The 15474-nt window shown below is 47.5% G+C and overlaps 1 protein-coding gene across 2 annotated transcripts in view; it reads right to left on the reverse strand.

Moving 5' to 3' along the window:
- Positions 1-12989: 12989 nt before the first annotated feature.
- PPP4R1 (protein phosphatase 4 regulatory subunit 1) overlaps positions 12990-15474 on the reverse strand; it is a 51741-nt gene continuing 49256 nt past the window's right edge. For both annotated transcript variants that reach the window (XM_040479405.1, XM_040479404.1), the window contains exons 18-19: positions 15098-15239; positions 12990-14140 (exon numbers count right to left, since the gene is read on the reverse strand). In XM_040479405.1, the coding sequence (XP_040335339.1) occupies positions 13977-14140; positions 15098-15239 (306 nt within the window). In that variant the 3' untranslated portion in view covers positions 12990-13976. The remainder of the gene's footprint in view (positions 14141-15097; positions 15240-15474) is intronic.

Here is a 15474-nt window from a genome sequence, read left to right on the forward strand (position 1 = left end):
CGTATCCTATGATCTCAGTGAACCTGCTGACGGACTCCCAATTGACAAGATTGAGCAATAGAAAAAAACTTTTCCTTTAAATGATAGCTGTGATTCCCCGACCCCGTTTTCTTGCTTCTGTAACTTCTCCGGTGACTGAGGCATCTGGGAGGTCAGCTCTTGGGCACCTTTGTTCAGTCACGCTCTGTCTGAATAAATGGCACCCGTGAGGTAGGTCAGCTCTCATGGCTGTGAAGATAAACCCCACGCACTCAAGGTGATGGAAACAAACCCCCCACGAGGGCTCTGTCCTCTCCTAGTTACTATTTATTTTCAGCACCTGTTTGATGCGGTTTTTTATTCTCTACCTATTGCACTGTTGTGACTTGTTGGCCATTGTTTGATTTTTGTACGAAAAAAAGCTTTGTTATAGAAATCAGCATACTATTTTTTTAAATCTGGAGAGAAGATATTATGGTGACTGAAAATATGGTCAGGTGTCAAATATAAACGTATAAAAGCCTTCTTGCTGTCCTGTCGGTCATATTACATTTATTTTATATTTACTGGCAATATCGAAGGTTCCTTTTTTGTTTGTGTAAACTCTAATTTCTATCAAGGTGTCATGGATTTTTAAAATTAGTATTTCATTACAACTGTCTCCGCATTCGTTAACTAATTTTTGCCAGGACCATTATTGATCAAACAAATAAATTCAACAGCCATTTGAGGAAAAACAAACCAACAAACAAAAGCATCTTGTTTTTTTGTGCACCTTTCTTTGAAGTAGCGTCCTGTGGCTGACAAGGAGTTGGTCTGATACTGCTTCCAAGAGTGAACTAACCTTCTGTTAGGACTCTCCATGTGTTCCTCGCCCCGGTGGACTTGGTGCCCCTCGCTGGTTTCTAGGGTTTACTGTGCTCCTTCCCAATAGGTGCTTACCTGCTGAGGGAGCACGTCTGCACAGCCAGCCGACCGGGATCGGGTCTGCGGCTTCTTCTCTGAGCGACATCCTGTGGACAGTGGAACGTGCCCTTCGAAAATGTCGCACAGGTCAGTCGGCCCAACGTGGCAGGAGAGCATGTCGGTTATTGCAAAGTCCCTTTCCTTTAGGGGCTGACATTCCTGGTTAAGATTCCATCACCGGGAGAGCTGAACCTGTAATTCAGTGGTGGTTTGCTGACATGGGACTTAGCATAAGCGACTGTTTTGGGCCTCTTGTCTGGTTTCTGATAATTCCCACTTGATGAGACTCTCAGCCTTGAGAGATGTGATCAAAATATAAGGCATTAGCGCTTCTCTCTATCACTCTGAGGTTCTTGCAGTTTTTGCCAAATCTCTGTAGCGTTTCGCAGATCATGGTGTTGGGTTCACAGTCTTTAAGCTGGCCATTCTCTGTCCCTTTTCTCCTGTTCTATCTTAAGGAGTTTGCGTGGTGCTTAGTGGCTGCAGACACACAGTTAAAGCTTTTGAGAGATTCCGCTCACCGTGGAGCTACTGTGATCGTAAGCAGGATAATGCTGAGCGCACTTATGCAGAGTGCACTTCGGAGCCCTTGTTCCCAAGACCCAAGTCAGTGAACAAAGATTTCCCTGTCAAAGGAGTCACGTAAGGGCCGCCTGGGTGGCTCATTCGGTCAAACGGCCGACTCTTGATCTCCGCTCAGGTCATGATCTCATGGTTTGTGGGTTCGAGCCCCGCATTGGGCTCTGCACTGACAGCGTGGAGCCTGCTTGGGATTCTCTCTCTCCCCACCCCCGCCCCCCTCTCTCTCAGAAAAAATAAAAATTTAAAAAAAATTTGTTTTGAAGGAGTCACTTAAGCCAGTTGGCTTGTACACAGACCTCATGTAGCTGGAGTGTCAACCTCCACATAAGTGTCGATCCAAGTGCAGGGAGCACAGACACCTCCTTGCTCAGCTGCTGGATAACTGACGGCTTTCCTATCATGGAGCCCATCTTTGGCGAGAGAGCTGAGGGTTTTTTGTTGTCATTGGGCAGCTAATTGCTTTAGCAGCAGATTCTTCAGTATCTTCAGAGTTCAGGAGAGGTTCCTGATCATAGCTTCATTTGCACTTAGCCCGGTGAGTAGGGGAATCTGTTGAAGGAAGTGAATTTGGAATCGATTACGCCTCCTGGAAATTCTGGTTTGAGTCTGTGGCTTGGGACTGGACAGCTGACAGCCATGAAGGCCAGTCTAATTTCCGGATCTGTAGGCTGCTCAGGTGGTTTTATTCTAGTCCACATCTTGTGTCTGTTTCTTTGTCCGGAGCCTGGAGGCAAGGTCCCCCGGGTTTGGGGTTAACACTGGAGACAGGGAGATGGAGCCTGAGGGTTAGGGAGCCTGACAGGATTGAGGGGGCTGAGCTTGTTCCAGAGAAACTGAGGCATCGGGAATCAGAGAGACATTTGTGATGGACAGAACTATAGGCTCACCAGCATCGTGGCAAATCCCACGGTTGTTTGGATGCGATTACCCGCTTGAGAGAATTTTCTGGGCCAGAGGCAAGGCAAAAAAGGCCGAAGAAAAGAATCCTAAAGACCTTCATGATGTACGAATTGGGAAAAGGATGGCCAGAGAGGGAAGGGGGAGTAGAAGGAAACACTCTTGGCCCTGTGTCTTGGGATGATGTTGGCTCGATGTCGGCTACTTGCCTTCCTGGTCAGTTTTATCTTGAGGTCTCCAGCATTTGCACAGGACCTGACGTCAGGTGGGGCCATCTTGTGAAATAAACATACAGGGTTCGACGCCTTGCAGTTTGGCAGCACAGAGTACCTGGCGGGGCCTGTCCACGAATCTCACTGTTACAGAAGCATCGGAGTAGAGCAACCGTTTGTAAATGACAGAAGATTTCAACGGGCCCGTGCTTAAGGAGCCGACGGGTTCACCAGAGAAGGAAGTGGAGTTACTTCTGTGGCATATGATCATTTAGGGTAATAACTGGACACTGAGAGCTTTGACAGATCTCTAGAAACTTCGGTTCAGATCTCTAGAAACTTCGGTTTTCTGGTACATCCACACACATATAACCTGAGGTTTACTGTACACACAAAACCAAAGCATTTGACGGCGCTTCCCACATATTTGAACATATTAAATTAATGAGAGACAGCCTTTGAAGTCTTTCAGGAGCCCTCTGGGATAAATCTCAAGCTGTTTAAAGTTAAAAAGACTTGAGAATTTTAAGAAAATGTTAAAAGATTTGAACATTTGATTAAACAGGATAACAGGTAATTATGAAATAATTGTATAAAAGTGGCAATAGAAAACGTTAAGGTAGGGGCACCTGGGTGGCTCAGTCAGTGGAGCATCCGACTTTGGCTGAGGTCATGATCTCATGTTCGTGGGTTCGAGACCCACGTTGGATCCTGTGCTGACAGCTCAGCCTGGAGCTGTCTTTGGATTCTGTGTCTCCCTCTCTCTCCTCCTCCCCTGCTTATGCTGTCTCTCAAAAAATAAAACTTTATAATTAAAAAAAAATGTTACGGTAAATATAGAAAAGGTAAATACAGGTGAACAAAAGTTAGCTTTCTCAGTATGACAAAGACTGGATTTTCTTAAGTAATCAAACACCTGATATAAGACTGTAGACAGCACAGTAAGTTATTTGGGAAAGAAAAAAATCTTTGCTATCCAAAGGTTAAAAAAAGAACAACCACAAAACAACCTTTGCAGCAGTTGCTTAGGTTCTTAGTAGCAGACCAATAATCTAAGAAAACTTTGTCCTTTTAACGGAGAGAAAACCAAATTCTAATTTTGTACCAGTGTACTTTTGATATTAAGACTCATTTTTTAAAAAACTTTAATAAATCTATTCCAATCTTAGCCAGCTTGACCACATGTAAAATCCTGCCAAGATTCTCTTTCCACAAACCTTCTACAACTTTTTTCTATCCATTCAGATTTTGTCCTAGAAAAGTTTTCTCTTTTAATTCTGGAAAATTCAACCAATCATTTTACATTCCTTACCTATTTTCCATACACAGATGTTTCCTTCCGCCCTTATAATTTCTAAGTAGCTTTCATTACACACATTGAGAAGAACTTGGAAGCCTTAGATCTTTTGTTCCTAGTGAAAACTAAGAAGTAAGCAAATGTGGACCGTAAAGCCTGCATTCTGTGGACTGGCAAATTTATAAATACATTTTCAAAGTTGCTAAAAGCATATTCTTTCTCTTGGTAAAATTTCCAATGCAGCACAAAAACGGGTTTACTGGTAGATCCGAATGTCTTCACCTCCTCTGTAAAAGGAAGCCAAAGTGGTTAAAACCTTTGTTGAGTCAATGTTTTGGTATTTTTATCTTATTTGGAAAGTGATCTAGATACTCCATGAATATGCATTATCTGTCTCAGTATAACTTTAAGGCTTCAAGTTACCAAAAAGATTTTGAAAACTACTTTTAAGTAGACATACCAAAAAGCACAATTGTTGTTGAAAAGTTCATTTATAAAGTTTTATCTTGCATCTATTTTAATTCACTTGCCCTTAACAATTTAGACCGGTCATTGAAATTTTCCTGCAATTAAGCAGCTAACCACCATCTTATCTTTCTTGCTGACAAAATCTGTAACAGACATAATGTGAGCCTATTTGATTTTTAAGTAAACTGAGGTAGAATAAAAGTTATATGTACACATTATATTTAATGTTAGTAACTCTAAAGACATGCCTGTTTTAGTTAAACCAACAAACTTAAACTAGCTTTTATGTACTGAAGATTATCCTAGATCACATGAACTAGAAAATCTTTTGGGTTAGTTCCAGTATTTCTGAGAGGATACTTGACTTACATAATACTTGTCTGTCTTTAAGCCAATTAAATAGGGCTCTTTACAAGTTAATTTTGGCAACACCTTTTGGAGCTAAAAAAGAAGTCACGTTTATAACGTACATACATTGACATACATAAACCTACAGATGCAAACAGATCTTGTAGCTTTCATTTTAAGATTTTAGCCGCGAGATAGCTAAATAATACAAAACTCACTAGTTTACAAAAGAACCAAATTTTGTCTCTGGCAGAATGGAGTCAGTTAAGGTTACCTGCTCAGATGGCTTAAGCTTTTCACTAATATCTGTGCAGAAGATGTTAAAATAGTTTTCTTTCCTGACAAGCATTACATCGGGGAGACCAGGTAGAGGACTCTTTCATCTCAAAGGCACAGAGAACGAATGCAAGTTCCGCTGAGAAGGACTTTTGTTCCCTAAGTCCGCATCTTTCACAATACCTGCAGGCCTTCTGAGGTGAAGGGGGGCGGTTTTAGGGTTCATGAAAATGACAGGTGAGCTTTAGACTGTTTCAGAGCCACATTTCTAGTCTTGTGAAGGCTCAATCTGTAAGGCAAACATGTTTTTATTTATTTTTTAAAGTTTGGTTTTAGCAATCTCTACACCCAGTGTGGGGCTTGAACCCATGACGCTGAGTTTGAGCTGCTCGCTCTTCTGAGCCAGGCAGGCACCAGAAGTACGGTTGTTTTGAATTCCTTAAAGAATTGGGTTGCAATCAGAATGATACCAAGAGGCTGCCCCACCCATCCAACTACATTATCTTTAAAAAAATTTGTTTTTAGAGTGGGAGTGGCGGGTGGGACGGGGTGGGGGCAGAGAGAGAGGATTCCAAGCAGGCTCCATGATCAGCCGGAGAGCCTGATTTCAGGGCTTGCTCCCACGACCCTGGGATGTGACCTGAGCTGAAATCAAGTGCTGGATGTTCGACTGAGCCACCCAGGTGCCCCCAACTATATTATCTTCAATTTGCCTTTTTTTTTTTTTTCCTTAGAGACAGAGACTACAAGTGGGGAGAGGGACAGAGGGAGACAGAATCTTAAGCAGTCTCCATGCTCAGCATGTGGGGCTTGATCCCACAACCCTGATATCATGACCTGAGCCAAATTCTAAAGCCAGACACTCAAATGACTGAGCCACCTGGGTGCCTGCAATTTTCTCCTTTTACATCAGGGAGAAGATCTTCAATTAAGATGGAAATCAAGATTCTTACTCTCTAGTTGTAGAGCTCTATGTCTTTGGAATGTTTTAGTAAATACTTCCACAAAGACTTCAGAATATTTTTCTTTCCTTCAGGACCTATAGTTTCAGGTTAACTTTGGGGAGAAGGCCTAAAAAAGCTCCTATCAGGCTCTGAATATCAGCTTCCAGTTTGGCCAACTTCTGGCCATTTAGCTAATTTAAAAAATTCTTTCAAATAGCTTGTCGGGTTTTAGCTGAGACAATAGATACTCCTGTCAGTATTGAACAACCCCATGGACACAAGAGGTATCCCCAAAGAAGGTGCATAAGATACTACTGTCTGATTATCCTAAAGACAGCCAGAAGAGACAATTCCCCTGAGAGTTGGCAACAGAGGTTTGGACCCTAGCCCCAAAGGGAGAGTGTAACCCACATTTTTGTCCAGCCATACTTTTGGGGTCCCCATCCTGAATAGTCGACAAGCTAAGTTCTGTGGATACAAAATGAGACAATGAGGCAACATAACTGGCCATGGGAGAGAAAGGATCGATAACCAATGGGTAGTGGAAAGCAAATTCCAAGTTACAGTTCAAAGATCTAATTTTTTTTTTTAATGTTTATTTTGAGAGAGAAAACACAAGCAGGGGAAGGGTGGAGAGAGGGGGCGGGGGGAAAGGACAGAACCCCAAACAGACTCTGTGCTGTCAGCACGGAGCCTGACGTGGGGCTCGATCTCATGAACTGTGAGATCGTGACCTGAGCGGAAATCGGGAGTCAGATGCTTAACCAACTGAGCCACCCAGGCGCCCCAGGAAGGTCTAATTCTTACAAATGCTTCTTGCCTGCCAGTCTGAATTTGGGAAGAAAGGGAGGGAGGGACACAGTAACATTTTACCTTCCTCTCTGGACCAGGCACCACAGAGACACGGGAGCGCTGACGGGCAAGAATTCTCACAGCTCGCTGGCTTCTGCCAGTTTCCCCAGGATCCTGGCTGCAGTAAGTGCGTTGTTCCACCAGGTCTCTTCCTGCTCACCAGAAACCGTAGACGAGGAAAAATAATTTTCCTCTACTTTTAATGGTGAGCGCTTGGCTGAGACCCATTTTTCTCTAGGCATGCCATAAATGGATAAGCTTGGCTAGGTTAAAAGTTGTCCACTGTGGCCGCTACGTAACTCGAGATTATCCTTGGTAAGGTAAACCTGCTTGTTCAGCCCCACAGCAGATTTTATTCATCTGAGGCCTCACACGACCCAGTCCCGCCCGCTAAATTAGACTGAATCCGACCCCAGACCCAGTCCGGTTCCAACTTGGACCTAGTCTGACCTTGGATACAATCCAGTTTTCAGGCTGGACCTAATGAAATCTGGATCCATTCTGGTTAAGTCAAACCCAATCCGGGGGTGGGGGGGGGGGGGGGGGGGAGAGGCTCAAAGCCTGAAAGCTCACAACGCAAAAGCTCCAAGGGCCGGAGCTAAGAAGGACTTACCCACCATCTCCAAGGCAACCAGAAAGCAGCAAGCTCAGCCACAGATGGGCACCTATGCCTGGTTCCTCACTGGTCCTGGGGGCTGATGGGTGTCTCCTTCAGATCCCACATCTGACACCAGAACGGTTACAAACTGAGGCTTGTTAAAAAATCTGGGGGGGCAAAAACTGATTTGAATCAGGCAATACCCCGTCTAGTAGACAGAAGGGAGTTTAAGGAACTGTACGAAGTGAGATTTTATAGGCTGCAGCGAGCAGGGACAAAGAAGTTGTAACGGGCCAAAAAAGCAGGTCAGTTACTGCAAAGTTGTCTTCCCAGGATGGCCTGGGTCCACTACCTTACAATTCCGTTTCTGGGAGAAGCTGAAACTTTAAGCCGAGTCTCGGTTTGGTGATGTGGGGGTTAACGTAAGAGACTCCACAGCATGCGTGTGCTGTCACCACACACCCCTGAGAGGGAATGAAGTAGCCTCTGTGAAGGCATCCTGGGCCCAGTTCCGATGGCCTCAAAACAGACCCGGGGGAGGGAGAGACGGGCTCAATTCTCTGGAGTGCCCAGCTCCCACAGGCCGGAAACTGCTGAGGATTCCAATTACAGCAAGCAAGACCTGCCCTTCAGGAGCATGTCTGTAGCCTCGGGATAAAGGCCGCACCGAAAATTCTACCATTTGCTGCTATTAAGATGGTCTCGGTGACATCTGCTGTCTGCTTCCCTTAGCAGGGAGCAGCAGCACGGAAGGAGTTCTCTGGAATGAAACGTGAACTGGCAGGCGGGGCCACCCAGGCACGTCTGTCCGTCTGTCCAAGGGCAGCTCCTCGGGCGGAAGAGCCCCCTGAGGAGTGATGCCGTCTCGCTCCCGGGCCTCTGGTCTTTTGACTTAGGCTGACCTTCTGGTGAGGTTGCCGTTGAAGTGCAGACGTCCTGGTTCCGTTTTACTTTCATATCAGCAGTGACAGATATTTGAATAAGGGTGTCCTGGCTTTTCTCTCCTCTCCTGTATTTTTATTTTTTGTCTGGTCAGCCCACGTCAGTGCGCTAACTAGCGACGGGGCTGCTCACACCTGAGACCCTGAGTGCTGCACAGGCCAGGGCCGTTCTTGCTTGAGGGGAACAGAGGGGCCTCGGTGTACTGAAGAAACGCAGAGAAAATGCGGGAAGTGCTGACGCTACCAAGTAGGTGGAACTGGGGAGGGAAGGACGCATTTAGGACTGACCACGTTTGGCTCTTTGCCTTCAATGTAAGAGAGCGGGAGCCCCACCGAGCAAGCTCACGGTCTGATCACCAGGGGGCGGACTTATGTACGAAGGAGGCAGCAGACGGGAAGACGGTGGGTGAGGCGAGCGGAACAGTCTGGGGCCACTGGAGGACACAGCCCCCCCCCCCCCTCCCGCCATCCTGCACCTGGCTGACCCTCGCTGATCCCGGTCACCTGCAGGAGGGCTGGCTCTTCCTGGGCTTCAGGCTCGCCTACCAGCCGTGTCTGGTGCTGCCGTTGCAGCCACTGTGGCCGTGACGCCTGATGGCCAGGCACCACGTGGGCACCGCCACACACATGAATGCGCTGGTTGGCAACTGAGGAAACCGACTATAAGTATCAAATACTCAACCCTTTTCTTTTTAATGTTTGAAGGCGGAAGGCGGTGGGGGGGGGGGTGGCGGGGAGGGGAGGGGCAGAGAGGGAGACAGAGATTCCCAAGCAGGCTCCATGCTCCATGCAGAGCTCGACGTGGGGCTCGATCCCACAAACCGTGAAGTCACGACCTGAGCCAGAGTCGGACTTGAACCAACCGGGCCACCCAGGCGCCCCTACCAGCCATATTTAGAAGCCAGAACCAAACAAAACCACCAGAAAAACCTCTGAATAAATGGCTGTCCAAAACAAGCCAGCTGGCGGCCTTACGATGCACACACACGGACCACACCGCACTGAGAATTTTCCCGTGAGGGGGAGGGTGGGTGTCCCGCCGAGGGGGCAAATCCCTGCTGTGGCGGCACCAGAGGTTAAATGGCAGCGGGCACGGCCTCCCTGGAACGGAGAAGAGCGAGCCAAGTGAGACTGTCTGTGCCCCGGGAGAAGCTGGCCCGCTTTCCTCCTGTCCGTGCCTGAGTAGGTAACGTTCCTGTCCTCCGATACTTTCCTTCCCAAACTCCTACCTTCCCAGGGCACTGGGCTACCGGCGAGCTCCAGGCTCCGCCATCTCTCAGGGACAGGAGCGGTGACAGTTTCCTCGGCCGCCCGACGAGAACCGCTCACGGCTTCCTCACGGAACACCGACAGACACGACCCAATACGTGCATTGTATCCAGTCAATAACTGCTGGCATCGTGACACGAAGTACAGCTGGTCAGGCTGAGAGATTCAGAGGCTACACTCTCTGACTAGAAACTCCAAGTATCCGATCTTGCCACGTTTAGATCGGGAAAATTTGACTTAAATAAGCCTTGGAAATAAACCTGTGACAGCGGTGTAAAACGCTGCATGGAATAAAATCTGATCCCTGAACGGGACGCTCGCCGTCCGACTTTCTAAGAAAAGGATGCTTAAGGAAAACAGTTTCTGTAAGATTAAAACTAGTTTCTTCTCTATAGAAAACAGATGAAAGAATTCATTTGGCCTTGAGGCAGTTCACTGCAGAAATTCCTTCACCAAAACGGATCACTGTTCGAATTTTTGTGTTCACGAACGGGCACATGTTCTCAAGGTCAACACCTCCCCTGGGTCAAAACATCCATTCGCATTCAAAGGATCACACGGCCTCAGATTTGGGGTTTCTGGTGGGAGAATCGGAGAATTGGGCTTCTTTCCCCTACCCTACCCTCACCTAAACCACCACCTGGTTTCCTAGTGAGCAGCAGGTACGCGAACTCTCCCGGCTCGGACTCATCCAGGTCACGTGACAGTCAGGAACACCAAGAGAGAAGGGCCTGGCCTCCATCCACGCAGGGTCCCCACCCTGCTGGCCGCAGGGCCCAGTGCCGGGTGCAGCCGGGCCCCCTTCCTTCCCGGCCATCCTCCTCCAGCGACCGACCCCTCCAGGTGGCCCTGCTCTTGACCTTCTCCACCTGGTATGAGGACTTTAGAAAGGCTCAAAAGGGAATTCACAAATACAACAGAACCACAGAGTCCTGCTTACTCACATGATTTCCAGACTCACCTTCTATTCCTCTGGTTTGAGTCAGAAGATTATTAATCGTAAAGAGGCCGCTTGCATGGTTTCAAGTTGCTGGGAGTTTCTCTTCCTCCCATCACTCATTCCTTCTGTCTCCTGGAATCTTGCACGGAAACATTACCATACAAGGAAACCATCGCGCCCCAGAGCCTGAGCCGCGCTTTTTCCTGTAGATGGTCACTTTCAAACCCCGCCGCCCCCTCTCGAAACTCCCTCCTTGGAGCTGTGTCTGTGAAGTATTGCTCCCTGAGGCTTCCCAAATATGCCACACCTGCCGTTTTAGACACCCGTGTTCCCCTGACGCCGGAGAGGGCAGATTCTCGACTTGCTTCCTTGGGCGTATTCAGCTGCCAGTCTGCCAGGAAACAGATTCACCCAATGTGAAGTGGGGCGCGGACCCGACAGGCGTGGGAAGGATCAGTAACACACCGTGCACCCGACTGCCTGCCCGGCAAACTAAGAATCGCCTGGACGGACGTTCCGTGACAGGGTGCCGGCAGCTTGGGCAGCTCATAGGACATGTGCATGGTAAATGATCTCAGGAACTCAGCACTTGCCAACTCAGCTAGAGGGTTCCAGAAAAATGAGCGGTCTGGCATCACAGAAATACCTCCAAGACCTAAGGACAAAGATCACAGCCAAAATTCCACTACGCAAATAAGTCTGGTGACCTGGGGGCCGGGTAAAGGGATGCCCTGAAAACTCACAGAAGCTCGCCCACTGATTTCTCCCAGACGAGGGGCGGGGCAGCCAAGGTCAGGTGCGGCACCATGACGCTGAGCGCCAGGCAGAGGCTGAAGAAGGGGGTGCTGCACGCTCCCAGCCTGCCTGGCGGGGGAGGCGAGGGCCGAGGACGGGAGACGCGCCCGGCAATGACCAACTGTACTGGCTGAGTAATGAGCTCTAGTTTTTGAAAAATACAGTTTTCCTCTTCACCTTGTCGACCTGCCTCAAAAGTCCTAGGATCACAGAATATCTTCTAAGATTGGCCAGCCCACGTTAAATACCTAGGAGGACGTGATTATTACTATTTTATTCATTTTTCTCTTACGAAATTAGTTGGAGTATTAACTGGTTTGTAGTTTTTGCCTCCTCAAGGATTTCAAAGAACTGCTGAGTCGTCCACTTTACTCATTTGCTTGGTTTTGTGCTGCCTTTGGAAGCCCACTCTTCTCCCTTAGGAGATCCTGTCAGCCGAGAGGGTGCCCTTGCTGTCCTGGGGACCTGGCCACCGCTCTCCATCACGCCCCGAAGCAGGACCAGCCACACCTCGGCCAGCCCACTGCAGGGACTAAATACGGTTGAGAACCGAAGAGGTGACACCTGCAGCCTTTTCCTTATCTTGAATGATTATCCACACCGGGTTGCTTTCATTGTCGTCGCTGCTCAACAGTGCAGGTGGCTTCTGTACGCACTGCCATGGACGTGAGTGGAATCCCAGCGTGGCCCCGGGGCACCTGGAGACCCCCAGGGCACCTGCTGCTGTTCCTCAGCGCGGCACCGGGCAGCAGCAGGAAGGCTCACGAGGAAGAACCGGCTGCTGCATTTGTCGGCTTACCCTGGGTTCAAGTTCTTTACCCCAAAACATGCTGTTACTGCCACTGCTTAAAAGAAAACGCTGCTGTTTGTGTAGAACTGCAGTTGTACACTTACAGTAGTTGTACAATTTCAGGTGTGGTTTGTGCACCGGAAAGTTTAGGGGGCCAAGTGTATGACCAGAACTTAGCATCAGGGAACAAGCACCCCAGAGATTCGGCTACATCAGACGAGGCCACACCCTCCTCCGATCTCTGCTCTGATCGCCCTCCAGGCCCCACGGACCCCTCATCACCTTCCTGTTCTCCACAGCCCGGCCCTCGGCACCCGCTTCACATGCCACCCGCGTACTTCCTGCCTCTTCTGTCCCAGTGGAACTCGCTCACGTTTACGATCCTGGGCTGTTAACGCGAGAGTGAAGGAACACAAGGCTTCTTTGTAATGATCTGTACAGAAAGCGGCCCACATGTTCCCAGATCCACGCACAAGGTTCAAGGGAGCCTGTCCTGCTTCTGCAACCCTGAGGAGTCCCTGGCAGCCGAGTCACCAAAACCAAAGCTCACCCACGCAGGCACCGCAGGGACTCTTTCAACCTGGGTCTTTCAACCTGGGCCCATCAGAGGGACGGACATTTCTATGTGGCACTTCAATGCTCTCATCGGAGCTCGAGACCACTCTGCCCCGGACGAGCGGCTTTCACTATCCTGTTCCGCGGAAACACAGAGGCTCCGAATGTTCCCCAAGAAACAGAGCTTCAGCACTAAGCGCCCGGTGCACGACGCTGTCTGCCAAGAGCAGAGCCCGGCCCTGGGTGGCAGGTGTGGATGGCAAAGAAATTACTAAACTACTTAAAAGACAAATATTTTAATCTAGTTTCCCCACTTTATACTAAATCATTACTACAGGTCACAGATTGGATTTGCAGACACCTAGAAAACAATCGGAAGTGTATACATCTTTCTCTATAGATCTCATTAATAAATTTTATTTGGACAAGAGAACTTGTGCCACAACAGGTTAAACAGCATGATTAAAGACGGCAGCACTCCCCAGAGTGGTTACAGGCGTGTGCAGCGCGTGAAGGAAAGCCGCACCTCACAGCCGGTCGTGATCAAGGTAAAAACACCTGACACGCAGCACACGTGCCAATAAACTCCTTCAGGTCATGACCAGCATGAAGAAAATCAGGACACAGATACTTGGCCAACGTTCTGTAAATGTGCACAGCAATATGCTGCATTTAAGAGTTAAAATCGGATTCTACTTTAGTGTTAGCATCAAGCCCTTAGGAGAAACCCCCGAAAAATCTCCTTTCCCATTTACACACGTCAGAAACTATTCACACTTAGGGCGGACTGGGCAGAGGGCCACAGAACCGACAGGTCCTTGCCTGCGTGGAAACAGGGCTAATACTGAAGGTCTCTTTCACATCCCGGCTCACAGCCGCCTTCTGGCTGCCACTCCACCTATTTAAATAAAACCAGGAGAAAGCAATGCAGGTCTCTGGGAATCTCCTCCCTTCCATAAGGAAAATGCTCTGCCAATTCAAGTTTCATTCAGTCAGGAAGACGGAAGGATTTAAGGCTTCGGTGACAATTATAATCCTCTGAGAAATTATTTTCCCTTAAAGTCAAGATAAGATAATAGTGTTTACTGTACTTTCTCTTGACTCTTAAAATCCCTGGTATCAGTGTAGGCAACTTGCACCTGCAATTAAGTCTGCAAGAGAGGGAGGTCTCTCCTCCTCCCAGAGGCTGTCCCAGATCACACACGTGCGGAGCGCCTGTCAGCCTGTGGCTCCCTAGGAAGCAGGAGGACACCGAGGTTCAAGCTTTCTAGTAGGTTGAGGAAGCGGTGCTCATGGCATCTTCAGAGATTTTGGTGCTGGCGGGATGGATGCTTGCGAAATACTTGACGTCACTGTCACGATCCATCTGAAGAGCCATGATGGTTTGTTCTACGGCCTCCTGATGACAGCTGGCAGAGGTTAAGAAATATTCTGGAAATGCAAAGGGCAGATTACAAATGAAATCGGTTTTATGGACATATCAGTTTTATCAAGTATAAGTACACTAAGTTCTCCGTCATAACCCTAACTTCTCCCAGTATAAACACAAGCCATGCTGAATTATACGCAGTAATCCAAACTGATTTGTGTGATATGAAAAGACTCCCCAAACGTAAGAGAGTTAGAAGGTTCATCTTGATTGTTTTTAGAATGGACTAAAAGGCTGAGCGGTACTAAGCTAATATATTAAAACTTACACTTGTGACAGCTATTCATTCGCTCAGGAAAAACACCCCAAATACCAATCATACATGCAGACTGAAAGCCAGTCTTCTCTAGCCATTTCCCTATAATTGCTCCTAAAACAATTTAACTGGGTTCTAAAGGAGAAAAAAGAAACACTATTCATTTACCCATATTCTTATAAACCTATTACAAACCTCTTTCTGTGCTTCATTCATGAGTTCATGCATTTAAATGATATTTATTAGGTATTTTAGGAAGATTACAATAAAACAAGTGAAATCCTGAGCAGCTTACTAGGATTTGCAGCAAAGCAAATCCTAGGGGCATTTGTCTTTCGTCTAATGAAGAGGAGGGGGAAACACAAACATGCCTCCTAGCTCCAAACACAGTAACAGATGTCAATTGGGGCCGACTAAAGGCGGTAATTTTTCATAATGTCTTAAGTGACTATCCAATTTTTCAAACAGTAAGTTTGCAATTATCAAATAAACGCAACTAGAGCAGAAAGGTGAAAAGTCCCTGTCCTCTAATCTATGTCCTTTCTAGGGGGAACCTCCATTAACAACTTACAAATATATTCTTTTATTAGACTCTGCCTATGAACATACAATATTCCTGCTTAGCGACTTATCTATCCATGTAGTCTACGAACCTCCTCCCTGCCACGTACGGTTTTCCTAACACAGTCACCTACCAACCCACCTTTCTCTAGGAGGGTCTGTCTTAATGTCTTTGCAAGTAGCACTCGAACGTTTGGAACCCTATCATTTGCCAAGGTTAGCAAATGTGGCATCAGATGCACAGCGAACTGGTCCATGGGAAGGCAATCATCCTCAATGACAGTCTAGGGAAGAGAAACAGCTGCTTTAGATTTGCCAAGTTAGTCTATCAAACCATAATACCAGCTAGCGTTATCTTTTAGTGACAGCTTAAGTGCTACAGATTTTAGTTAGTTCCTTTCAAACCAATATTCCGGGCACCTGGGAACTCAAAACAAAAATGACAAAATTTTAAGCCCCTGCAGACACACAGCTTTTAAGTGGCTCCACGCAGACCTGCAGTGTGCAGTCACATTCATT

Source organism: Herpailurus yagouaroundi, unplaced genomic scaffold, assembly GCF_014898765.1.
Source record: "Herpailurus yagouaroundi ecotype Mexico unplaced genomic scaffold, PumYag 142, whole genome shotgun sequence".
Lineage (NCBI taxonomy): Eukaryota > Metazoa > Chordata > Mammalia > Carnivora > Felidae > Herpailurus > Herpailurus yagouaroundi.